Source organism: Prionailurus bengalensis, chromosome E2 (genome assembly GCF_016509475.1).
Source record: "Prionailurus bengalensis isolate Pbe53 chromosome E2, Fcat_Pben_1.1_paternal_pri, whole genome shotgun sequence".
NCBI classification, from domain to species: domain Eukaryota; kingdom Metazoa; phylum Chordata; class Mammalia; order Carnivora; family Felidae; genus Prionailurus; species Prionailurus bengalensis.
The window spans coordinates 6,135,756-6,163,737 of NC_057352.1; the positions used below are offsets into that span (position 1 = coordinate 6,135,756).

Here is a 27,982-nt window from a genome sequence, read left to right on the forward strand (position 1 = left end):
TGGGACTGACTAGGAACAGTGAAAACATCACAAAGAACTTTGACTGGAGGGGCGCCTGGGTGGCTCAGTCAGTTAAGCCTCCGACTTCAGCCCAGGTCATGATCTCACAGTTCGTGAGTTCGAGCCCCGCGTCAGGCTCTGTGCTGACAGCTTCAGATTCTGTCACTCCCTCTCTCTCTCTCTCTCTGCCCCTCCCCAGCTCATGCTCACACCCTGTGTCTGTCAAAAATAAATAAACTTAAAAAAATAATTAAAAAAAGTTTTTTAAGAAGTTTGGGGATTCTGAATAACAGTATCTCACAATCACCACTTGCCCTACTTTTAACCTTCCCTCCTGTTGATATTGGAATTCATGAACTGAACCAGGAACTGCATAATTTTCAAGCTCTTAAGATATAAGCAGTGGGTCCAGCACATTCAGAGGAACAACATATCCAGATTTTTTCTGGAGGTGAGGTCTACCCAAGGCATCCTTGTCTTGGTAAACGCCTTTGTATCGTTTTAGGCTCTCTCTTCCACCTTTTCATGTCATTTGGCTCTTTCTAAAAACCTCAGTTGGTGGGTGCTGAATCCCTGTGCTCTAATCACTCCATTTTTTTTTTTTTTTAATAATCAGCCCTTTTGTTCTCTGGAGCCCTGACCTTATTGTGTCCAGGGTCGTCTCTGCATGCTACAGAAGGAATACTCAACCCTCTAAAATGACAAGATACCTATAAATTATTGTAAACTGTTGAACAATGTGTAGTCATGTGTTCATTCACTCCTTGCAGAGATTTAAGCACTGGAGGGGGCAGTCACATAATAGGATGCGAAAAGCAAATGCAGCCATCACCTCCTTCAGAATTTCCACAGGAAACAGAAGAGGAGCTACTAACTTGCATATTTCCTGTTAAAAATTATTAAGAGTGGATATGATGCTACTGAAAATGTGAAAAACTAGTTTTACAATTTGCTTGTATTATTCACATAAAGAACAGACATCCTTATCACATGTCTCTGGAAATATTTCAAAACCAGTATTTCATCAGTACTAGGAAAAGTTAAATATCTCTGAAAGAGTACACCTTTAGGAAGCTTCATTATCTGCACTGGGCACCAAGCATTCAGAAACAGAAAACGAAAGGATCAGTTGAAATATCTAATATTCGGGGTGCCTGGGTGACTCAGCTGGCTAAGCCTCAGACTCTTGGTTGTGGCTCAGGATCTCAGGTTTTGTGATATCCAGCCCAGAGTTGAGGGGCGGGGGGGGGGGGGGGGGGGGGTAGCGGCGGGGACAGAGGGCTCTGCTCAGAGCCTCCTTGGGATTGTAGATCTAGCTCTCTGCTTCTCCCCGCTTGCACTCCCTCCTGTGCTTTCTCTCAAGATAAATACATTTTTAAGAATCTAATTTTCAAGGAAAAAATAGCCTTCCAAAAAACAGAAGAAAGATTATTAAAAATGCAATTGCAATGATATTTAGCAATAAGGGCTTAAGCAAATACATGTGCCATCTGGTAGGTCTCAAAGGCGTTTGGATTTATACTTCCTCTCGAGAGGTGTGGATTCGAATATCAAATTTAAAAACAGATTAAATTAATGAACTCCCATAGAGGCAGAAATGTTTGTTCCTTTAAAGGAACATGCCAGCCTTCATCCCCCACCAGCCAGGGCCCAGAGGGGAAGGTCAGGGAACACAGTCCAGCTAATTAGAAGTGACAATTCAGGGAAAAGCTTTGATGGGAGCTAATACCAAACTGCACATTCCCCAGAAAAGAGTTTTTGCATTTCGCATTTAGCGTCCATCACCGACACTGACCACACCGGCTTTTGCTTCATTAAAGAAGGAGCTGTCACGTCCGGGTCTCAATCGTCCCATGAGGACCCCCGACCCCAGGTTCCCGCACTGCTCCGCCTGCCGCTGGACGCGCGTCTCCACTGCTCGCTACATACGTTTCCCCGGGCACCGGGCTCAGCTTGTCAAATACCGCCGCTCCCAACACAAGCGGCCTACCGTTCCCTGAGGTTGTACCCAGCCTGGCTCCAAAGGACACCAGCGGGTCTGGAAGGGATCCAAAAGCAGAACCAGAAAACGCCAGACAGGAAGGACAAACAGACTGGCCGACGTTACGAGGAGATTGGCAAACGAGTAGCACCCTGCGCGCCCAGGCCCCGCCCCCAACCAACACGTCCTTTACCTGCCTTGGCACCGCCTCGTCACGAACGCGCCTGCGCGATTTTCCGCAGCCCCGGAAGCTGATCCAGCAGAGCAACGTGCGCTCTCGGGTGAGTGAGTCTCCATTTTTCTGGTTCACACCAGCGGTCGCGCTCTTTAGTGCCCGCCTCCACCCCAGGTTTCGGGGTCGGCTGGTAAGGTAAGGTTCTTGAGCCGTCTCCTCCCTCTCCCCTCTTGCGGCGTGGCTGTAAGACGTTCCGAGTCCTTTCGCTCTGGGCGGGTCCCGGGGGTCTGCCGTCGTTTCCGGCGTAAATCGCTCCGAGGCTGATTCGGGTCCAGCCTTTCTGCCCGTGGTTCTGCAGACCCCGATATCCCTGCCGGTTACGTTCCTGCTCAGAACCTTTCTGTGATTCCCGAGTCTCCCCCCGACCCCATCCCCCAACTGTGTCGGGCCCAGTCGTCACTAGTGAGGGGGATGCAGGCCGTTCGCCCCGCCACAGGGAGGGCAAAGAGGGGACACACACGGCGGGGAAAGACGCAGAAATCTGCGGAGTTAGAGGGTCATCAGAAGGTGTGGGGAGAAAGAATGGCGGGGATTGAAACAGAGGCTGCAGCAGAGTGGGGTCACACGGTTGGAGGAGGAATAGCGAGGGAGGGAAACGGAAATGGACCAAAGGACAGAAGAAAACCAAGGACACAGAGAGACTTCTACAGAGAACAAAACACGTAGTGGTCTGGGCCAAAGCACAGGACCCAAACTCAGGTCAGAGTAATGAATTGATTGGGTATGGGATGTTACGTTGTGACGTACTGATTTGTGGCCCTATGACCTCATTAATCTAAAATTCGGTGAATTGTTCCAGTTACGCAGGAGAGATTGAGAGTTGTGACACCTGGTGTTTGAGGCATCTGCCCTTTCTAAGTATTGCATCAGAAGATAATGCCATTTGCAACCCCTACTCATCTAGAGGGCAGAGGCCTAGCTCAGTCAGTCAATGGGGGAAGACTTTCTGTAACCACATGGTGCTTTTTACAGTGGCCATCATTAACAATACTGTTTCTTCCCCCCCCCCCCCTTTTTTTTATGGCTCATGGCATTCTTTTCTAAATTTGATGTATCCTCTTTATCTTTAATATCATAATCCATTGGATAGCTTTTTAATTTCCAGATTATTTTACCTCTTAATTTTATCGTTCAGATTATGAGTTTTACATGCTTTCTACTCTGTCATATATTGGAAGTATTCTTGGATGTCTGGTAAATAACTTTATAGTATTTCATTACACATCCGTTAAGGATGTTGATAATCTTTTAACACTACCTTAAACCTACTTTAGTGTGCTAATTTAATATTCAACAGTTCTCTTCTTCCCTTAAGTCAGTTTTTAAATTACCGAGCAGTGAGCTGATATCTCCAAATAAGTAGATGATACCCCTCAAGGCCCCTTTATCTTTTCTGTAAAGAAGTTGATGGGTGGGCTGGATTGATGTGGAACTTTGTTCTAACACTGCCCATCCTTTCATGATTGCTCAGAGCTCATCCCCACAGGTGACCATTTTTCATGTTTTCCAGGACTAGCAACTATTTGTAATGTCACACAGTTTTTCTGGGAAAGAGGAATTAAATGCTTGACTTTGATTAAACCCATGAAAGAGAAGCTTCTCTTGTTTATGAGTATGAAAGGTAATCTGGAATTAGGACAAGCTCTTTCTACTTCAACCTGTCCAGGCCACCATTTCAGAATTTACTTACATCCAGTTCTGCTCACTCAACTCAGACTTCTTTCTTTTTTCACAAACAAGTTGGATTTATTTTAGGAATAAAAGAATGGTTTAACATTTCAAAGGCAATAATGTAATCCATTACATTAACAGAAAAGAAGACTATATGATCATCAGAATAGAGGCAGAAAAACATCTTTGATAAAATTCAACACTTACCCATGTGTGAAAAAATCTTGGAAAACTAGGAATTGAAGGAAAGAATTAGATAAAGGGTTTTAAAACATTCCCACACAAGGCATGTTAATAGTGAAATATTGGAAGCTTTCCCTCTGAGATGACAAATGAGACCTGGTTGTCTATGTTACCATTTCTAATCACACTTGAACTGGGTGTTTTAGAAGATAAACTAAGAAAGAAAAACAGATCAGGGTGCCTCGGTGGCTCTGTCGGTTAAGTGTCAGACTCTTCAGTTTTGGCTCAGGTCGTGATCCCACAGTTTTCTGAGTTGGAGCCCCACATCAGGCTCTGTGCCAACAGTGCCGGACCTGCTTGGGATTCTCTCTCTCTCCCTCTGTCTCTGCCCTTCCCCCGCTCGTGCCATCTCCATCTCTCTCAAAATAAATAAATAAACTTAAAAACAAGAAAGAGAACCGGATCTTACAAAGATTGAAAAGGAAGAAATAAGTGTTTCATTACTTACAGATGACATGGCTGTGTGTGTGGAAATTCTAAAAGTATTTGCAGAAAAAACTTACGAGAATTAATAAATAAGTTTAGCAAGTTTGCCATATAGAAGGTCACTAATAGGATATATTTAGGAAAGGAGGTATTATGAGCAGTTGCTTTACACAATTAGGGAGGTTGTGAAGTTCCTCAATTTGCCATCTGCAGGCTGGAGATCCAGGAGAGCCAGTGGTGTAACTCAGTCAGTCTGAAGTCCTGCGAATGAGGATCCAGGCCAGCAGGAGAAGATTGATACCCCAGCTCAAACAGTTAGGTAAGAAGGGCTCAATTCTTCCTTTGCCTTTTTTTTAAATTTCATTTTTTTAAATTTACATCCAAATTAGTTAGCATATAGTGGCAACAGTGATTTCAGGAGTACTGCCCCTTACTGCCCCTTACCCTTTTAGCCCATCCCCCCTCCCATAATGCCTCCAGTAACCTCAGTTTGTTCTCCATATTTATGAGTCTCTTATGTTTTGTCCCCCTCCCTGTTTTTATATTATTTTTGTTTCCCTTCCCTTATGTTCATCTGTTTTGTCTCTTAAAGTCCTCATATGAGTGAAGTCATATGATTTTTGTCTTTTTCTGACTAATTTCACTTAGCATAATACCCTCCACTTCCATCCACATAGTTGCAAATGGGAAGATTTAATTCTTTTTGATTGCCGAGTAATACTCCATTGTGTGTGTGTGTGTGTGTGTGTGTGTGTGTGTGTGTGTGTGTATACCACATCTTCTTTATCCATTCATCCATCGATGGACATTTGGGCTCTTTCCATACTTGGCTATTGTTGATAGTGCTGCTGTAAACATGGGGGTGCACGTGTCCCTTTGAAACAGCACACCTGTATCCCGTGCATAAATGCCTAGTAATGCAATTGCTGGGTCATAGGGTAGTTCTATTTTTAATTTTTTGAAGAACCTCCATACTGTTTTCCAGAATGGCTGCACCAGCTTGCATTGCCACCAACAATGCAAAAGAGATCCTCTTTCTCCGCATCCTCGCCAACATCTGTTGTTGCCTGAGTTGTTAATGTTAGCCATTCTGACAGGTGTAAGGTGGTATCTCATGGTGGGTTTGATTTATATTTCCCTGATGATGAGCATTTTTTCATGTGTTGGTTGGCCATCTGGATGTCTTCCTTGGAGAAGTGTCTATTCATGTCTTTTGCCCATTTCTTCACTGGATTATTTGTTTTTTGAGTGTGGAGTTTAATAAGTTCTTTATAGACTTTGGATACTAACCCTTTATCTGATATGTCGTTTGCAAATATCTTCTCCCATTCTGTCAGTTGCCTTTTAGTTTTGCTGATTGTTACCTTCGCTGTGCAGAAGCTTTTAATTTTGACGAGGTCCCAACAGTTCATTTATGTTTTTGTTTCTCTTGCCTCCGGAATCGTGTTGAGTAAGAAGTTGCTGCGGCCAAGATCAAAGTGGTTTTTGCCTGCTTTCTTCCCAAGGATTTTGATGGCTTCCTGTCTTACATTGAGGTCTTTCATCCATTTTGAGTTTCTTTTTGTGTATGGTCTAAGAAAGTGGTCCAGGTTCATTCTTCTGCATGTCGCTGTCCAGTTTTCCCAGCACCATTTGCTGAAGAGACTGTCTTTATTCCATTGGATATTGTTTCCTGCTTTTGTCAAAGATTAGTTCGCCATACATTTGTCGGTCCATTTCTGGATTCTCTGTTCTGTTCCATTGATCTGAGTGTCTGTTCTTGTGCCAGTACCATATTGTCTTGATGATTACAGCTTTGTAGTATAACTTGAAGTCTGGGATTGTGATGCCTCCTGCTTTGGTTTTCTTTTTCAAGATTGCTTTGGCTATTTGGGGTCTTTTCCGGTTCCATACAAATTTTAGGATTATTTGTTCTACCTCTGCGAAGAATGCTGGTGTTATTTTGGTAGGGATTGTATTGAATATGTAGATTCCTTTGGTTAGTATCAACATTTTAACAATATTTGTTTTTCCTATCCAGGAGCATTGGAATCTTTTTCCGTTTTTTCGTGTCTTCTTCAATTCTTTCATCAGTTTTCTGTAGTTTTCAGTGTATACGTTTTTCATCTCTTTGGTTGGATTTATTCCTAGGTATTTTATGGGTTTTGGTGCAATTGTAAATGGGATCGATTTCCTTGATTTCTTTCTGTTGCTTCATTGTTGGTGAATAGGAATGCAACCGATTTCTGTGCATTGATTTTATATCCTGCAACTTTGCTGAATTCATGAATCAGTTCTAGCAGTTTTTTTGGTGGAATCTTTAGGGTTTTCCATATAGAGTGTCATGTCATCTGCAAAGAGTGAAAGTTTGACCTCCTCCTGGCCGATTTGGATGCCTTTTATTTCTTTGTGTTGTCTGATTGCAGAGGCTAAGACTTCCAGTACTATGTTGAATAACAGTGGCGAGAGTGGACATCCTTGTCTTGTTCCTGACCTTTGGGGGAAAGCTCTCAGTTTTTCCCCATTGAGGATGATATTAGCGTTCGGTCGTTCATATATGGCTTTTATGATCTTGAGGTATGATCCTTCTATCCCTACTTCCTTGAGGGTTTTTATCAAGAAAGGATGCTGTATTTTGTTGAATGCTTTCTCTGCACCTGTTGAGAGGATCATATGGTTCTTGTCCTTTCTTTTATTGATGTGATGAATCACGTTGTTTTGCGGATATTGAACCAGCCCTGCCTCCCAGGTATAAATCCCACTTGGTCGTGGTGAATAACTTTTTTAATGTATTGTTGGATCCGGTTGGCTACTATCTTGTTGAAAATTTCTGCATCCATGTTCATCAGGGAAATTGGTCTGTAGTTCTCCTTTTTAGTGGGGTCTCCGTCTGGTTTTGGAATCAAGGTAATGCTGGCTTCGTAGAATGAGTTTGGAAGTTTTCCTTCCATTTCTATTTTTGGAACAGCTTCAAGAGAATAGGTGTTAACTCGTTCTTAAATGTTTGGTAGAATTCCCCTGAGAAGCCATCTGGCCCTGGACTCTTGTTTTTTGGGAGATTTTTGATGACTAATTCAATTTGCTTACTGGTTATGGGTCTGTTCAAATTTTCTATTTCTTCCAGATTCAGGTTTGGTAGTAGTGTATACGTTTCTAGGAATTTGTCCATTTCTTCCACATTGCCCATTTTATGGCATATGGCATATGGCTTCTGATTTCATTGATCTACTGGTTTTTTTTTGGTTTTGGTAGCATTAATTTCTGCTCCAGTCTTTATTATTTCCTGTCTTATGCTGGTTTTGGGTTTTATTTGCTGATCCTTTTTCTAGCTCTTTAAGGTATAAGGTTAGGTTGTGTATCTGAGATCTTTCTTCTTCTTCAGGAAGGCCTGGATTGCTATATACTTTCCTCTTATGACCTCCTTTGCTGCGTCCCAGAGGGTTTGGGTTGTGGTGTTATCATTTTCATTGGCTTCCATATACTTTGTAATTTCCTCTTTAACTTCTTGGTTAGCCCTTTCATTCTTTAGTAGGATGTTCTTCAGTCTTCAAGTATTTGTTACGTTTCCAAATTTTTTCTTGTGGTTGATTTCGAGTTTCATAGCGTTGTGGTCTGAAAATATGCACAGTATGATCTCAGTCTTTTTGTACTTGCTGAGGGCTGATTTGTGTCCCATTATGTGGTCTATTCTGGAGAACATTCCATGTGCACTGGAGAAGAATGTATATTCTGCTGCTTTAGGATGAAATGTTCTGAATATATCTGTTCATTCCATCTGGTCCAGTGTGTCATTCAAAGCCATTGTTTCCTTGTTGACTTTTAGATCAGATAATTTGTCCATTGCTGTGACTCGGGGGCCTTTTTGATTTGTTCAGGCTCTCCACAGATTGGATGATACCAATTCACCCTGTGGGTGTGTTTGTTTTTGGCAGCTTTCTGGGAGAGGGTGTGCAGTTATAATTGGAGTTCATAATGTGACCAGTTCCAAAAATACTGAAAACCACTAAGAGGCAGGAACATAGCCTCAGAGACAGGGACATGCCTCTGTCAGCTCCACCCTCTCTGTTTATCCTGGCTAAATCTTAAACATTTGATTGTGTCAACCTTTGACATTAAACCCTCTTACAGGCTTCCCATCACCATCAGGACAAAGATCTAAACTTCTCAGTATTGCTACCAGGGAACTCTGGAGCTGGGGTGGCCCTTAAGGGCTGGTCCATATTGATGGAATGTACTGGCTTCTGTGTACTGCATCAATCATTCCTTGGATGCTGGCTGCCTAGGGAGGAGCCAAGATCTTGAAAGAGGCCATTCTGTTTGGCCAAGTGCCAGGCAGACAAGACAATGCAGTTGCAGTGGAGTGTAAATTTGAGCAGTAGGGGAGACCTTCGTGAAGAAGTGGGTAAAAAATGCACTTGTTGGCCACCACATAGGACATTATTGTCCCTGCATCCTCCTGTTGCAGTGGGCAGGAAAGGACTTTTTCCAACAATAAGTTTCTCTCCTTATGTATATTGTGGCAGAGGAAGGGGTTATGTTGATTCTAAACATTAAACAACATACCTTTTGTCACACAGTATCACCTTACCTGAGAAAGAAGACTAGAAGAAGAGGGAAAAAAGAAGGAATGGCTCTTTTCCAGGTAAAATTCTTTTTTTCGTTGATTGTTCCTTTTCCTAATGTGTCACGCTTTGGACTTGTTAATCTTCTCTGTCTCCAAGATGTCCTGCCTAAATTATACTCACACCCAGGGCCTTCTCCCAGTCTCCTCTCCTCTCCGTGCAGATTCCATCTCACTGTGACCCAGTGACGTGGAACTTGGGAAGATGCTCCTTTTAGGTGGTCATCCTGTGAAGGATTTTCTTCACAGGCAAGAACTAGAGATGGGGAGTAGGCTCTGTGGTGTCTGTGAGGTTGGGCAGTAAGAATTCTTCAGAGGTCCCTTCTGAGTGCCCTTTCAGGTCATGTAAACCAGGATTAAAGAGATTACATATGTAAGTAATGTATTAATGTACACAAGTACATGATAAGCCCTGGAAAATACGTTTGACGGAAATTTGTTTCGTCTGTTTTTACAAACGCCTTTTGACGGTAAAGATGGGTCATTGTGCTTCTGACTGCGCAATATTAATACTTTGGAATAGAATGGGAAGTTCAAAGTAGAAATAAGAAATATAGAGGGTGTTTTATTAACATAATTAGTTTTCAACTGTAGAATCAACCTGCTGCTCTAACAGTGTCACAGTGTATGAGTCTGGAGTTCTGTCTTGTCCAACCAGAGACAGACGCAGAGTGGAACACGAGAGAGGCTAATGTCCAGGAGGAGACAAGATCCCCAAACGGGATCTCTGTATTTATTGAGCTCACAAGATATTACACACATGGTAAACGTGATGGAAACAAGATCTTACAGACGTGAATGTGTAGAAAACAATCAGTAATCATTGTGTGTGTAAGAAGCAAAGGGTCTGAGTCAGGAGGTGGAGTTTGTCATCAAAGTACATTAGTATATTGACATCAGATGGAATGTAATTTCCTGCAGGGGATGTAGTAAGTTACTCCTGATCCCATTACAGTATTTCCCTAGCTAACCTCAGGAAGTGTTCTTTAAATTATTTATAGCACATCCATCACATAAAGACCATGTGTTCTTTTAGGAACTCTTACACGCTGCACATCTTTTAGATAAAACTGTTTATAATTTAGCCAGACATAGGAGCAGAACTTTGTATCATTGGAGAGGCTGGTGCTCAATTGTCATTTTGCAAATTATTGTTAAATTTTATTATTATTTTTGCACTAACCCACTCTAGTATATATTTTTCTGGTTCAGTTCCACGCAGTGATGCAATTTAGAAATTAAGAAGTAAAATGTCACCTTCCGTGTCGTATCTTTCAGCATCACTGATTGTCTTCATCAGGAACCTGTTTTTTAGTGCAAATCTTCTAAAAAATCATTTAAATATTGTAATGTGATATTAGAATATATTCTTCAATAAATGTTTAATCATATTTTATTCTGCAAATTGACATATTTACATACCATATAAATGGAAGTTGTTTTCATCTCAGTAAACATGGAGATAACTGCTATTTTAGATCCTCATTGGAGCATTCTCTAAATGAAGATACTTGGGTCCTTTAAGGAATGTTTTAAAGAATGCCATGATGGCTCTTTCTGAGTAGGCTGACCTCACTACAGACATCTAAGGATATCTTAAGATTGTACATCTGTTAAGGAAGATTATCAGGTTAATGATGGTCTTTCTGAGGAGGCAGAGACATTCCACTTATTAAGGAAAGATTTTAAATCAACTGTCTTGAACAACCTCAGCTAAAGGAAAACATGGAAGAGAACTGAGAAGTAGGAGAACAATGTTTCAACAGATAGAAAATGTCATTAAAGACAAAGAAATAATAGTACAGGGATGGAATAGAAATTCTGGAGTTAAGAAAGTATAAACACCAAAACTGAAAACCACTAGAGGGTTCATCAGCAGATGGTCAAAAAGAATAAGAATCCGTAAACCTAAACATAGATTAATTGAAATTATCAAATGTGAGGAGAAGAAAGGGGAAAAAAAGCTGAATAAAAGGGAAGAAAGGAAAAAGAATGGCCAGAGACCAAGAAACCTTTGGGACACTATAGCAAATACTGATACAAACGTAATAGGGGTTCTAGAAGGAAAGGCAGAAAGAATATTTGAAGAAAGAGCTGAAAACCTCCCATGTTTATCAAATATAACCTACACGTCCAAAAAAACGCAGTGAACTTGAACTAGGTCAAATGCGTGGAGATCTCTGGCAGTCACATAATCATTCAACTTTTACAAGACAAAAAGAGAATGTGGAACGTAGCAAGATGGAAACTTCTTAGGTACCGGGATTCTGAATAAGTTTAACGGCGTGTTTCTCTTTAGAAACTGTGGAGGCCAGGAAGCATTCTCATGACATAAAGTTTGAAAAATTAAAACAAAATCTACCAGAAATTCATTATCAGGCAAACTATACTTCAAAATTGGTAGTGAAATTAAGAGACTCCTAAGTGAACAAAGGCTGAGGGAGTTCACACTTACAGACTTAACCTACATCAAATGCCAAATGGGTTCTTCAGGCTGAAATGGGTGGAAATTAGTGGTACCTCAAACCCATGGGAACAAATAAAGAACACTAGTAAAGGTAACTACATAAGTGAATATAAAAGCCAGTATTAATTTATTTTTGTTTTCTAACTCAGCTTTTCCTGTGTGTCTTAAGAGACAAATGTGTAGGGGTGCCTGGGTGGCTCAGTCGTTAAGCGTCCGACTTCGGCTCAGGTCATAATCTCGCGGTTTGTGGGTTCGACCCCCATGTTGGGCTCTGTGCTGACAGCTCAGAGCCTGGAGCCTGCTTTGGATTCTGCGTCTCCCTCTCCGCCCCTCCCTTCTCATGCTCTGTCTCTCAGACTGTCTCAAAAATAAATAAAAACATTAAAAAATTTTAGAAAAAAGACAAATGTGTAAAACAATAATAAAAATCTGCTCTTGAGTATATGAAACATCTGTTCATATCTTTTATGAAGAAGTAGTTTTTGACAAGAAGATAAAGGTTGTATAACAGGCTTGTTAGTATGCTATTAAAGCTAAGTTAGTATCAACTGAAATTCAAATATTAGTAGCCTAATATGTAAAAACTGCAATCCCCAGGATAACCACTCAGAAAATAACTGGGAAATATACAGAAAAATCAATACAAAGGCAGTCAAAATGGTATGCGCACACAAATACAGACATCCAATGAAGGGAGGAATTACGAAAGAAAATAGTAGACATACAAGCAGCAGATGTTAGAAGTAATTCTTAACTAGTAGTAACTTGAAATGTGCATGAATTCAACTCTTCAATAAAACACAAAGGAATTATATAAAATGATTCCACTCTGTTTACAATGGCTCACATTTTTTTTTTAGGTTTTTATTTATTTATTTTGAGAGAGAGTGTGAGTGAGGGAGGGGCAGAGAGAGAGAGAGAGAGAGAGAGAGAGAGAGAGAGAGAGAGAGAATCTCAACCAGTCTCCACAGTATCACCGCAGAGCCTGATGCAGCGTTCAAACTCATAAACTGTGACATCATGACCTTAGCTGAAATCCAGAGGCAGACACTGCATCCAACAAAAACTCAAACATTAGGAGTGGAAAGGAACTTGCTCAGTCTGAAAAAGGTCATTATGAAAATTCCGTGGCTAACACACTCAGTGGTGAACAACTGGAAACTTCCCCCTCTTACCAACAACAAAACAGGTGTGCCCCATTTTGCCACCACAAATCAACACTCTACTGGAGGTTGTAACCAGAGAAAATACAGAGGAAAAATAAATAAAATGTGTCAAGATTGGGAAAGAAATCAAAGTAGCTTTATTCATAGCATACATGATCTTATATTTAGAAATAAAGAATCCTCAAACTTAGAGACAATGTATTGATGGAAGTTACAAAATACAATGCCAACACTCAAAATTCAGTTGCATTTCCATGCAGTTACAACCAGTGGAAAGTAAACAGTTTCATTTACAAGAGCAAGAAAACAAATGGAGATAGATTTAACCATGAGAATGGAAGATTTATACACAGTGAAAGCCAGAAAGTTACTGAGGAAGATTAAAGAAAACCTAAATAAATGTCAAGATATCCTGTGTTTGTGGATTGGAAGACCGTAAAGTGGGAGTCCTCTCCAGAGTGATACAAAGAGTAATGCAGTCCTCAGCAAAATCCCAACAGCATGTTTTATACAAATGGGAATCCTGAGGGGCGCCTGGGTGGCGCAGTCGGTTAAGCGTCCGACTTCAGCCAGGTCACGATCTCGCGGTCCGGGAGTTCGAGCCCCGCGTCGGGCCCTGGGCTGATGGCTCAGAGCCTGGAGCCTCTTTCCGATTCTGTGTCTCCCTCTCTCTCTGCCCCTCCCCCATTCATGCTCTGTCTCTCTCTGTCCCAAAAATAAATAAACGTTGAAAAAAAAAAATTAAAAAAAAAAATGGGAATCCTGATTCTAAAACTCATATTGAATTGGTAAGGATGCCAAATAACCAAAATAAATGTGAGAAAGAACAAAATTGGAGTGCCTACAATTCCCAACATAAATCTCACTACAGTAACTTGGAGTAATCAAAACTAATTTCATCAGAGGCTAGAAATGTAGATCAAAGTGATAGAACTGAGCATCCACAAATAAACCCATACATCTGCAATCCATTCCTTTTGTGCCAAAAACAGACAGTAGGAAAACAATAGTCTCTTAAATGGTACTGGCACAACTAGATATCTATGTGAGAATGAAATTGAAACTACCTTGTACCATATAAGGAAATCAATTCAGAATTAATCAAAGACTAAATGTAAGAGCTAAAACTATAAAAGTCTTAAGTGAAAAGTTAGGGTTGAGTCTTTATGTCTTTAGGGTTGGCACTGGATTTTTATCCATGACCCCAAAAGCAAAAGAGGAAAAGACAAAATAAATTGGTCATCATCAGAATTAATCATGTCTTTGCACTGAAGGACATTATCACATTAAGTGAAACAATCTACCAAATGGGAGGAAATAATCTGCCAATCACATATCTATGAAGGGTCTAGACCTAGAATAAAGGAAGAACTTGTACAACTCAACAACCAAAATACAAAGAACCCAACTTAAAAAATGGTCAAAAGATTTTAATAGACATTTCTCCATAGAAGGTACACAAATGAAACCAGCACATGAAGAGATGTTCCATGAAAGTAGTCAGTCAGTAAGATGCAAAATTAAAACCACAATGAGCTATCCTTTCACACCCACTAGGATGACTATTGTAAAACAACAACTACAAAAATAGAGAAATTCGAATCATGACACGTTGCTGTAAAAACATAGCTGCTGTGAAAAAGCTTGTGGAAGATTCTGAAAAAAATTAAAACCATGTGACCTGGTAATTCCACAGCTAGATACAAACGAAAAGAATTGAAAACAGGTATCCAAACACTTAACTTGTACTAGAAAGTTCATAGCAACTTATTAACATCAGCAAAGGTAATAACAACAAAATGCCCATCAGTAGTTGAGTGAAAATGGTCTAGTCCTGCAATGGAATACTCTGCAGGCAGAAGAAAGGAAATGGACCACTGATGCATACTATATCATGAATGAACCCCAAACACGATTCTATGTGAGAGAAGGCAGATGCCAAATGTCACATTTTTGATACCTTTCCTTTATATGAAAAGATCCAAAATTGGCAAATCCATAGAGACAAAGCACTAGTGGTTGCCAGGGACTGGGGACTAGGAAGTACCTGCTTAGTGGGTAAAGGATTTCCTTTGGGGATGAGATGTGATGTTTGTGCAACATTGTGAATGCACTAAATGTCACTGAATGGTACTTTAAAATGGCTAATTTTATGTTATCTGCTCTTTAAATTATCTTACATGGGTAAAAGAACACCAGCCAAATATAATTTTGCTTCTCTCATTTTTGTCAAAATTAGAACAGTTTCCGTGTTCACTTGGTGAAGTGTGTTTTCATTTCAGGGATGGCTGACATTCAGGGATGTGGCCATAGAATTCTCTCAGGAGGAGTGGGAGTGCCTGGACCTCGCTCAGAGGGCCTTGTACAGGGATGTGATGTTGGAGAACTACAGGAACCTGGTCTCCCTGGGTGAGGATAACTTCCCTCCAGAAGTCGGTAGTTAATTTTATGTGACTTTGCAGTTTCTTGAGAGGCCCTGACTTGATCATAGGAGTTTCACATCCCTATTCTTGAAAGGACTGATTGCAGCCATTTTGATTGAGAATGGAAAGGCTTCATAATGTGGCAAATGGACTCTAACTTCCCTTTGCTTCAGAAGTTCTGCATTCCTGCTTGTTTAGGTGGTTGCAGAACTTAGCAGTCAGAGAAGCTAAAGGGAGGGAACTGGTGATGGGTGTTCTGTGTAAGTGAAGAATCACTAAATTCTACTCCTGAAACCAGTACTACACTCTGCTAACTAACTAGAATCTAAGTAAAAATCTCGGAGTCTGGGGAATAGGACCTAAAACCCTTGAATTCTTGGCAAAGTCCAATTTCTCTGACCTCTTTAAAGACAAGGCTCAGAGAGAATAATGTTATTTAAAATTGGGGGGAAAAGGAAACATTATGGTGAATTTATTTAAATCTCTGATTCGTGGTCTTACCCTTGTGCCCTTGTGCTTTTTATTCAGTAGTTCTTAGAAAAGAACCAGATCTCTGCATACTTAAAATACCCCTTAAGCATTCAGGCAGTCAGTTGATTAATTTTCACCCACATATAATGAATGTCCTTTCTTCTTTTCTTTGCTGAACAAAGTGCTGGGCATGTGTTCTGGAAGAGTAAAGCAGATCATGTTCCGTTTTTCTTTTAACTGGAAATCTCTTCCTGAGCTGAATATCATCCCCATCACCTATTTCCAGGGAGAAGAGCCCTGGACTGTGGAAAGTGAAGTGAATATAGGGGAACATTCAGGGAATGTATGGGGATGTGAGCACAAGTCAGAGCTCAGATGAGCAGAGAGTAAGCTGCTCCAGTAAATATTGTTTGGGAACAATTTGTGGGAAAATACAAGTTTATTCTTAGGAGCTGTCAGAGGAAATCTTTCCCCACCCACACACACTTCTCATTCTGGTATTCAAATGAGTAAGTCACATGTGTAGAAGTTTAAACTCCCACTGATAGGACCTGCAACTGATAGCACCTGGCCCCTCTGACCATACTGGTGCCTTGGTTTGAGGAGGACTGAGCTGAGGCCTCTGTAGTGCAGACCCCAGGACCTATTCACTTTCCGTTTCCATTTTGTATCCCTGGGAGAACTTCTCAGGAGACAAACAAAACGTAGTATCTGTCTAATAAAGTAGACCTAAAGTTTATCTCTTTCTTTCCTGGGCCATCCTGGCTTCTTGAGGTTGAATGCTTGTGCATTAATTAGGAAGAAGTCATGATTTGGATAATTCCAAAAAGTGAAAATCCAAAATTAGATATAGTATAAGTACAGCACAGCTTACTGATATCTCTAGCAAGCTTTTCTGTGGGAAGAACTTGTATCCTTCCATAGATGTGTATTGTATTGTATTCCTGGTATACAGAAAGTACCATATGGATATTTTGGGGGCTTGGTTTTGTTTTGTTTTCTTTTTATTGTTTTAGGAACTCAAGCGGCAGCAGCAATTTTTGTTTTGTTTTTAAATTTTTTTTTTTTCAATGTTTATTTATTTTTGGGACAGAGAGAGACAGAGCATGAACGGGGCAGGGGCAGAGAGGGAGGGAGACACAGAATCGGAAACAGGCTCCAGGCTCCGAGCCATCAGCCCAGAGCCTGACGCGGGGCTCGAACTCCCGGACTGCGAGATCGTGACCTGGCTGAAGTCGGATGCTTAACCGACTGCGCCACCCAGGCGCCCCTTGTTTTGTTTTTAAGTAAACTCTGCACCCATCATGGAGTTTGAACTCACAACCCCAGGATCAAGGGTTGCATGCTCTACTCACTGAGCCAGCCAGGCATCCCTCATTTTTTTTTTAAACATTTTAATCATCTTCACCCTTTTCTGCCACCGTCCCCTCAATACCTGCCTGTAATAACCACCAGTATGTTCTCTGTATCTAAGAGGGGTTGTTTTGTTTTTTTTTAAGATTCCACACATAAGAGAAATCATAATGTATTGGTCTTTGACTCATTCCTCTTAACATAATGTCCTTAAGGGTCCATCCATGTTGTCACACATGGCAAGATTCTGTTCTTTTTTATGGCTGGATCATATTGTGTTATATATACACAACTTTACCCATTCACCCATCAGTGGACACTTAGATTGTGTCTGTATCTCAGCTACTGTAATGATGCTGCAGTGAACATCCGAACGCTTTTATCTTTTCGAGTTAGTAGTTTTGTTTTCTTCAGATACATACTCAGGTAAAATTGGTGGATCACACAGTAGTTCTCTTGGCTACACCAATTTTGGCTCCACTAACAGTGCACAAATTCTCCACCCCATCAGCAATACTTGTTATTTCTGGTCTTTTTGAGAACTGCCATTCCAATACGTGTCAGGTGATATTGTGGTTTTGGTTTGCATTTCGCTGATGATGAATGGACGTTAAGTCTCTTTTCATGGTCCTTTAGGCCATCTCTAGGTCTTCGAAAATATCTATTCAGATCTTCTGCCCATTTCTCTAGTTGGATTATTTGAGCGATTTTTGTCTATGTTTTGGATTATTAGGCCCTTATCAGATACTTACTTTGCTAATATTTTCTCCTATTTATTAAGGATGCCTTTTCATTTTGTTGAAAAAGTGTTTCCTTTGCTTGCACTTTTTAGTTTGATGTAGTCCCACTTACTTCTGCATTTGTTGTTTTTTCTTTTGCTGTCAACAGTCAAAAACAACAACAAGGAAAAAAAAACCCACATCATTCCCTAGACCTCTATCAAGGAACTCATTACCCCCTATCTTATAGGAATTTTTTGGTTTCAGGTCTTAGATTTAAGTCTTTAATCCATTGTGAGTTACTTTTTGTGTATGGCGTTAGACAGTGGTCGAGTTTCAGTCTTTTGCCTGTGGCTGTCCAGTTTTCCCAAACCATCTACTAAAGAGATTGTTCTTTCTGCATTGTATAGTCATGTCTCCTTTGTTGTAAATTAATTGACTGTGTGTGGGTTTATTTCTGAGCTCTTTTCTGGTGATCTGTGTGTCGATTTTTATGCTAATACCCTGCTGATTTAAAAAAAACTTTTTAATGTTTATTTATTTTTGAGATAGAGAGAGACAGAGCATTAATGGGGGAGGGTCAGAGAGAGGGAGACACAGAATCTGCAGCAAGCTCCAGGCTCCGAGCTGTCAGCACAGAGCCCAACATGGGGCTTGAACTCAGACTGTGAGATCATGATCTGAGCCGAAGTTGGATGCTTAACCGACTGAGCCACCTAGGCGCCCCTAATACCCTGCTGATTTAATTACCGCAGCTTTGTAATTAAGGAGTTTGAAATCAGGGCATGTGATGCCTCCAGGTTTGTTTTTTTTCTCAAGATGCTCTGGGCTTTCACAGTCTTCTGTGGTTCCATACACATTTTAGGATTCCTCTATTTCGTGTGTAGGTTTTTATGGGGACATAAATTTTCAACTCATTTGTGTAAATACCAAGGAGTGTGATTGCTAGATCATATTTAAGAGTACACTTAGTTTTCTAAGAAAGGGCAAACTGTCTTCCAAAGTGGCATACCATTTTGCATTCCCATCAGCAATGAATGAGAGTTCTTACTGTTCCACATTCACACTAGTATTTGGTGTTAGCATTCTGGATTTTCACCATTCTCACGTGTAGTGATATCTCATTGTTACAATACATATTTACCTCAATTAAATTTCTCTCTTTTTTATTAATGTTTATTTTTGAGAGGGAGCGAGCATGAACAGGGTATGGGTGAGAGAGAGAGAGAGACACACACACACACACACACACACACACACAGTGTCTGAAGCAGGATCCAGGCTCCAAGCTGTCAGCACAGAGCCTGAAGCAGGGTTTGAACCTATAAACGGTACGATCATGACCATAGTCAAAGTCGGGCACTCAACAGACTCAGCCTCCCAGACGCCCCTGTGGCATTCTTTAACCTGAGTATTTTTTATATTTTGAAAGCATACTTTTTTTTTTTTAAGTTACTGCTTTAGTCACAGACATATCATTAACTTGATCTGCCATAGCTTTTGTATATAATGATACATTATTTTGGTGAACTTGGGTGGCTCAGACTGTTAAGTGTCTAACTCTGGATTTTGGCTGAGGTCACGATCTCATAGTTCCTGAGTTTGAGCCCCGCATTGTACATTGCGCTTACAGTGTGAGGACTTCTTGGGATTCTCTTTCTCTCCCTGTCCGTCCCCCATTCACAAGCTCAGTCTTTAAATAAACTTCAAAAAAAAATTCTTGTATGTGTCTCCTGGAACATGTATATATTATTTAATTCCTTGGAGTATATACCTAAAAATGGACATGGATACTTAGTTTGATAATTTTTAGAGCAAATACTGAAATAGATGTAAGCCTACAATCTTCCTACAACACTATACTGTCTCCCCGTTGAATGTTTTCCACTTGTCCTTCATATCCATAGTATAAGTTCTTACAGGATGAGTCAGTATTATGTCTATTGCTACATCAGGTGCTGTTTGTAAGGTCAGGCTTTTAACTTAATAACACAATCATATTCCTATAGATGTGTAAGTATAAGCACTATCCCCACATTTATAAAAAGAAACTTAAGAACATTGTATTTAGCAATAGTGTTTGAAGACCATGTTTGAGAAACTTCCTGTGTTCAGTGTAAAGTATTTTGGTGTGTAATCATGTAATTTACTATAAAATATTTACTTTCCAACTCTATTTGATAGGAAGTACTTCTGCTGGATTTGCAATCAAGGAATTATCACCAACAGAGCACATTAATAAAGGCGAATTTTATCACTTAGTGTTATTGGAGAGAAATGAAAGTCATGGCATCAAGGATTTTGATCTCCAGGAAGTCTGGGAAGATATGCATGAGTTTGAAAGTCAGTGGCAATGTGATGCAAGAAATTACAAAGAAGTGCCTTTGACCCATGACAAAAATCTCACTTGGAGAAAAGATCAACAACTTAATCAGTCCTCAGTTACTCTTCCTGAAAAGCAGGGTGTTTCTGTGAGAAACAATACGTACCAGCATTTCATGCATGATGAGCCATTTATAAGGAATTTATTAAAAATGGACAATAACAGAAGTGGTGCTGGAAACCAGTACATAAGCTGCTTGGAAAATAGAATTGGATTAATTTCTCAGGCACATCTGCCCAAACTGCAGACATTTCATAGTGAGGAGAAAATGTATGAATGTAATCCAACTGAGAAGTCTGTCAGCAATGGTTCCTCAGTCTCACCACTTGAAAGAATTCCTCCCAGTACCAGAAACATTTGGAATAAATCTAAGAAGATTTCTAAATATCCTTTGTTACCTGCACAAGCCAGGAGAGCATACACTAGAGGAAAATCTTACAAATGTAATGAATGTGGGAAGGCTTTTAGCAAAAGCTCAAACCTCATGAGTCATGAGATCATTCATTCTGGACAGAGACCTTATAAATGTAATGACTGTGGCAAAGCCTTTTCTGAGCGCTCACGTCTTATTCGACATAAGAAAATCCATACTGGAGAGAAACCTTACAGGTGTAATGAATGTGTCAAATCCTTTAACAGGGTTTCGAGTCTCACCAGACATCAGAGAGTCCATACAGGAGAGAAACCATATAAATGTAACATATGTGGCAAGGTCTGTAGTCAAAATTCAAACCTTGCAAATCATCAGAAAGTGCATACTGGAGAGAAACCTTACAAATGTAATGAATGTGGAAAGGCATTTATCCATCGTTCACAACTTTGGAGTCATGAGAGAGTGCATACTGGTGAGAAACCTTACAAATGTAATGAATGCAGCAAAGCCTTTTCTGAGTGTTCAAATCTTACTCAACACAAGAAAATCCATACTGGAGAGAAACCTTACAAATGTAATGAGTGTGGCAAAGCTTTTAAACAGTGCTCACATCTCATTAGACATCAGAATACACATCGTGGAGAGAAACCACACAAATGTGATGTATGTGGCAAGGCTTTTATCCAAAGTTCTAGCCTTATAGAACATCAGAGGATTCATACAGGAGAAAAACCGTATAAATGTAGTGAATGTGATAAGGCTTTTATCAGACGTTCACACCTCTTGGGTCATGAGAGAACTCATACTGGGGAGAAACCTTACAAATGTAGTGAGTGTGGCAAAGCCTTTGCTGAGCGCTCAAATCTTACTCAACATAAAAAAATCCATACTGGAGAGAAACCTTACAAATGTAATGAGTGTGGCAAAGCTTTTACCCAATTTGCAAAGCTTAGTAGGCATCGGAAAATGCACACTGGAGAGAAGCCACACAAATGTAATGTGTGTGACAAGGCTTTTACCCGAAATTCAAGCCTTGTGGAACATCAGCGAATTCATACAGGAGAAAAACCTTGTAAACGTAATAAATATGCTAAGGTTTTCACCAGACGTTCAGACCTTTAGAGTCATGAGAGAAGTTATACTGGAGAGAAACCATACAAATGTATTGAGTGGCAAAGCCTTTAGGGAGCATTCACATCTTATTCAGCATAAGAAAATCCATATTGGAGAGAAACCTTATAAATGTAATGAGTGTGGCAAAGCTTTTACTCGATTTGCAAAACTTACTAGGCATCAGAAAATACACTGTGAAAATAAAGTATAAACCTAATATGTGTGGCAGTGCTTTTATTAAAGCTCAAGCTTTGCAGATCATCAAAGAACTCATAATAGAAAGAAACCTTACAAATAAAATGAGCAAGTGTTCGAGCCTTACTCAACATCAGAGATTCCATCAGGGAGAGGAACCATGTGGAACTAATATATGAGGGAAAGCTGATAACCAGGGTTCACACCTCACCTGATATCTGAAACAAATCTCTGAAAAAAGCACACAAAATGGATGTATGGCAAGGCTTATCCAAAGCTTATTATACCTTATGGAACATAATTACTATTAGAGGGAAGCCTTACAGATGTAATGAGTGTGATCAGGTTTATTAAAAATGTAGAAATTGGGGAGGGGGATAAACAAGGTTAATGGGATTAAGAGATACAGACTTCGAGTGATTAAAAAGACAGTAAACAATGATTTAAAAACATTGATTAAAAAAATGTACAACTTTGTGCTTTGTGGTCTTGAAGAAATTCACATAACATGGGAACCATACATATGTGTCAAGTTCTGTACTTCAGGAAACACCAAAGACTTCATACTGGACAGAAACATTACACATTTGTAATGAAGGTAATTTTTTTTTGAATGATTATTTTTGAAAGAGAAACACAGTGTGAATGGGGAAGGGGCAGAGAGAGAGAGAGAGAGAGGGAGACACAGAATCTGAAGTAGGCTCCAGGCTCTGAGCTGTCAGCACAGAGTCTGACATAGGGCTCCAACCCACCAATTGTGAGATCATGACCTGAGCTGAAGTTGGACACTTAACTGCCTGAGCCACCCAGGTGAAGGTCATCATTTCTTTAGACAATTCTGTCAATATAAAAATTTATACTAGGGGGAACTAGGTCTGTGTTGTGAATTAACCAATCATCGGTGTTAAATTCCACAGAAAATTAAAATTATTTAAAACTCATGAGATGAAGTGTATCAATGGAACAAGTGTATCTGTGGAAAGACCTACTAATCATCTGTTTAAATCTTCTTTAAAAATTTTATTTTTCTCTCTACATCTAACCGTGGGGCTCATTCACAACCCTGAGATCATGAGTCACATGCTATTCTGGATGAGCCAGCCAGGCACCCCTATAACTTTTTTTACTCAATTATTTGAGGTTTCCTTTTTCTTTTTTTTATTAATGGTTTTTTTATTATTTGTTTTTTAATTTACATCCAAGTTAGCATGTGGTGCAACAATGATTTCAGGAATAGATTCCTTAATGCCCCTTACCCATTTAGCCCATCCTCCCTCCCACAACCTCTCCAGCAACCCTCTGTTTTATATTTAAGAGTTGATCATTTGAGGATTTGTGAGGCTACAATGTTACTGATGACTTACAACTTCAAGTTTGCAATCCACTGATGTTCTACTTTACACGTGTTTTATTTATCAACCATGGTTTTCACAGAGAAAGGATTGGTTACGTGAAAGGATTATCAACCATGGTTTTCACAGAGAAAGGATTGGTTACGTGAAAGGAACGTGGGGCTTAGTCATACCTGTATATCCTGGAAAGGCTAGGATGCTAATTTTAAGATACAGTGTAGTATAAATTTGAGATCATGAGTAGTGACAGGGAATAGATGTAAAAGTATTATCTATATTGCCATGTTTTCTGTGGTCACAGCCTCTCCTCTAGATTGGTTAGTATGATTGAGAGTCTTTGTTGATTAGTACAGGAAACAATTCCTCTATCAGATGATCATGAAACACTGTAGGTGGGGACACTGAGAGAATGTGATTTTCATGTGAGTGATGGGTTACTAGGGGTGGCATATGTGGTAGAGAAAATGGAGGGGGAATGATGGTCTCTCCCTCTTTTGAAAGGTAATGTATAAAATTACTCTTATTTTTGAAAACTCAAGGTTATAGAGGACGTTTTAATCAGAACCAAGGTAGGGGTTCTTGGGTGGCTCAGTATGTTGAGTGTCTGACTTGATATCAGTTCAGGGTTGTGTCGTTGGGCTCTCTGCTGAGCGTGGAGCCTGCGTAAGATTCTCTGCCCCTCTCACCTACTTGTGCTGTCTGAAAAAACAAACAAAATGCAAAACTAGTACGCTTGTGAGGATTGAAACTTGGATTTTGATACATTTTGATTTATTGTACCCAATTTCTCAGATAATATCTAAGTACGTAAAATATAGGCTTTTGTGTAACCCTAAATGAATGATGTTTTATTAGCCTATGTGCATCCCACCTCATTGGGCCATTTCATAATGAACACTAATAATACATCCTTGTCCTCTCTAGGTTGAGTGTCACCCATAACATTTTTTTTTCCATGTTAGATTCAAACCTGCAGTTGTAGAAATACATATTCATAAGTTCAATTTGAGAGTTACACACTCCATAGTATATCCCAGATTATTTTTGTAGCTATAATGAAAATAACATAGCAATGCAATTTCAACTCTCACCCTTGACAACCTGCCTTCCCTTTCAGAAATATACACCATATGATTATATTTCAGCATGTCTTTTGTACCAAAATAAGACACATGTGTTGCACGTTACATTAAGAGGATAGAAAAGTCGTGGGTATATGAAAACTATTAGGAACTAAAAGAATATGTCAGAGGTAAGGATAAAGGTTACAATGTATACTTTGTGCTGGAGTGCTCAGGGAATAATTTGAAAAAAGAAATCTTCATGAGTTTACTCTCAAGAATGAACATACTCAATGGGAATCTTTTTTGATAACTAGAAATCTCATTTACCTTCTAAAACATTTTTTGCTCGTTTGCACTTGTGCTTACTCCACTGGAACAGATGGCAGATGTCAAGAATGATGACTCCATTGTCTGAATTGTAAGGAGAATGTTTATTACATAATGATGCTTTCTCGGGAGAGCAGGGTAGGGTTCTCAAGTTCTGAAGATGGGTAGGGAAAGCAGGAAATGGTGACTACATTGTTATGATGCATCCTGTGTGGGGTGGGGGTGATGGTACTCATTGACACTGTGAACTTACAACTATTGCCAAGGGAATGGCCTCTTGGGTGTCATTATTAGCTTGCCCTGCCCAGATAACAATGGTTTCAGGCAATACCCACATGAGGTCATCTTTGACCAGAACCACTGAAAGTGTATCATGCAAATACCAATGAGGAAGGGCAAGTGGGTGGGAGGAAAGCAGCAGAAAATTGCCTGAATGGGAACATATTTACAGTGGATCCGGAATATCCACAATTGGTGTGTGGCTTGGTGAAATGTGATATTAAGTTTCTACTGGAGACATTTAAATTCTGGGACGCCTTGTACTTAGAATTTTTAAAATTTTAACAATAGAACTCCCCAGAGGGCTTAAGAGCATATGTGATAGATCCAAAACCATGACCTGTTTGGAGAATGCACAGACCTATTTCTTTATGGCAGCCTTACCACTATTGAGAGAACACAGCAGTGAGGTGGGGTAATGAATTAGTGGAAAGATGGTAAATACCATTTGTGAAAACTGTCTAGGGAGTTGATCCCAGGACTTGTTAAGATACATACTTTTCCTGCTGTCTACCCTTATACCCAGCCAAGGGTTTATTACTTCTTCCACTTACGAATGTGTACCAAGTAGTGCCTGGTGGGTCTTTTACGCCTCAGTTATATCTTCAATGTCAGTATCATCAAAAAGTTTTTAACCTGTAATAAGATACTGTACTTGCAAATTGAAAAGTAACAATTGCATATTCCATGTTCTCTTCATGAGTACAAGACCTACTCCCAATTATTCTTAGTTTTCCAATTGAGACTAATCTTGTGTCACCATTGCCGTTTCATTATGTTTCATATCCCAAATTTTATACTAATTCAGATGTGATGAGAATGTGACTCTGTGTGCTAAGTTGGCAAACTTTTATGTAAGGAACATACAGTAAATATTTTATTCTTTGTAGGCCATACTGTTTCTGTTACCACTCTTCCAGTATGTCCTTATTGGGTCAAAAGTACCTAAATATGAGTGTGGCTGCATTCCAGTTACACTTCACATAAAAACAGACAGTAAGCTGTTCTTGGCTCATGTTCTGTAGGTGGCAGACTCCTGATCTACACAAAGGAATTATGAGCACTAGAGTAGTGGGGTGCCTGGGTGGCTCAGTCGGTTAAGCATCCAACTTCGGCTCAGGTCATGATCTCACAGTTTATGAGTTCAAGCCCCGCATTTGGCTTTGTGCTGACAGCTTAGAGCCTGGAGCCTACTTCCAATTCTGTGTCTCCCTCTCTGCTCTTCCCCCACTCATGCTCTGTCTCTCTCTCTCTCTCTCTCTCCCCTTCAAAAATAAATAAAAACATTTTTAAAATATTTAAAAAAAAGAACACTAGAAGTAGTAGCTATATGGGTAAATAAAAACTGTCTTTCCTATTTTTAAGCCTCTTTATAGTGGACGGTTTAAGAAACTAACAGTCTAGGGGCACCTGGGTGGCTCAGTTGGTTGAGCGTCGGACTTAGACGCAGGTCATGATTTCAAAGCTCGTGAGTTTGAGCCCCGCATCGGGCTCTGTGCTGACAGCTCGGAGCCTGGAGCCTGCCTCAGATTCTGTCTCCCTCTCTGCCCTTCCTCTGCTCACTCTCTATCTCTCAAAAATAAATAAATGTTAAAAAAGAAAAAAGAAAAGAAACTAACAGTCTAGTATATATGTGTATAGTATATGTAAAAGTAATCTATACTAATGGTAGCACAGGGCAGGAGTGGAGAAATGGAAGTCCTTGTGGAAAGGAAAGGTCGGGTGCTCCATATGAAGAAGTATAAACTCATATGAAGGTATAATGTGGTCAGCTGTATAGGATAACTCCTAAAGCAAACACATAAAAAATAGTTATCGCTAACACCAGTAAACAAAGAAACAAACAAAAAGTATTTAAAGCAAAATTATCTATAAAAATTCAGTTATTTCATGGGCACCTGGGTGGCTCAGCCCATTAAGGGTCTGACTTCATCCAGGTGATGATCTCACGGCTAATGAGTTTTAGGCCCTGCATCTAGCTCTCTGCTGACAGCTCAGAGCCTGGAGCTTGCTTCAGATTCTGTCTCTGTCTCTCTGCCCTTCCCTCACTCAACCACAGTATTTCTCTCTCTCTCTCTCTCTCTCTCTCTCTCTCTCTCTCTCTCTCTCTCTCAAAGAAACATTAACAAAAATTCAAAAATAATATTCATATATTTCAAAGAAGACAAAAAGAACAAAGACGTTACAAAAGCAATAGCAAGATAATTTATATATTAATATCTGTAAAACAGACTTAAGGCCCGGTTGTAAAGCAAACATTGCCACTGATTTTTTTTAGCTTTATTTTAAGACAGAGAGAGGGAGAGAGGGAATCTGAAACAGGCTGTATGCTGTCAGTGTAGGCCCAACATGGGGCTGAATCTCAAGAGCCATGAGATCATCACCTGAGCTGAAATCAAGAGTCTTGTACCTAACCATGTGAGCCAACCAGTTGACCCCATGAATTGAATTTTTAAAAGACAGGCAGCAAAATATTTCTTACAGAAATTCACTTCAAAAATTAAGGACACAAAGTAAATCATGGAAAAAAGATAAACATAAATGGTATTAACAATAGAGTAGCTATATCAGATTAAGTTAATTAAAGAGCAAATTCTATGACCAGGGATAATGAAATCTATTTCATAGTCATAAAGGGATACATTCCCCAGAATGACATGAGAATCCTAAACCATACACGTGGCAACAGAACTTCACAACCCCTGAGAAAATGGACAGGAACGCAATGACAGACCAATCAACAATGACAGTCAGAGATCTCCATGTCCCTTCTCTCCATAATAGAACAAGTAGACAAAATCAGTACCTCGGCGACTGTAACATGACTATCAAGGAAACTGCCCCAATTGACATTTACAGAGCTGTGAGATAAAAGAAAAAGTATGTATTGTTCTCTGCCCCTGGCTCCTGCACAGAACTCCTAATGTCCTTGTATTTCCCAAGTGACGAGGGTAACAGCAGCATCTTTTGTTATAATGAGGCCTCTCCTGTGTGGGCTCTTTGGGTGGGGCTGCTCACCGGAAGGATGATGATTTTGAACCTTATCCCCTCATCCTCCAGAGAGAGGACCTGGGCTGGAAATGGAGTTAATGACTGGTCATGCGTATATGAGGAAGTCTCCTCAAAAGCCCAATGGCTGGA

At 40.0% G+C, this 27,982-nt stretch overlaps 1 protein-coding gene across 1 annotated transcript; it reads left to right on the plus strand.

The window, feature by feature from the left end:
• The first annotated feature begins 1,802 nt into the window (after positions 1-1,802).
• Positions 1,803-21,841, plus strand: LOC122494773 (zinc finger protein 677-like). The gene is made up of 5 exons (XM_043600211.1): positions 1,803-2,262; positions 4,770-4,875; positions 9,113-9,177; positions 15,072-15,225; positions 19,940-21,841. Exons 2-5 carry the CDS (start codon positions 4,824-4,826, stop codon positions 21,631-21,633), a joined length of 1,965 nt encoding a protein of 654 aa, XP_043456146.1. The 5' UTR covers positions 1,803-2,262; positions 4,770-4,823; the 3' UTR covers positions 21,634-21,841.
• The last annotated feature ends 6,141 nt before the right edge of the window (positions 21,842-27,982 follow it).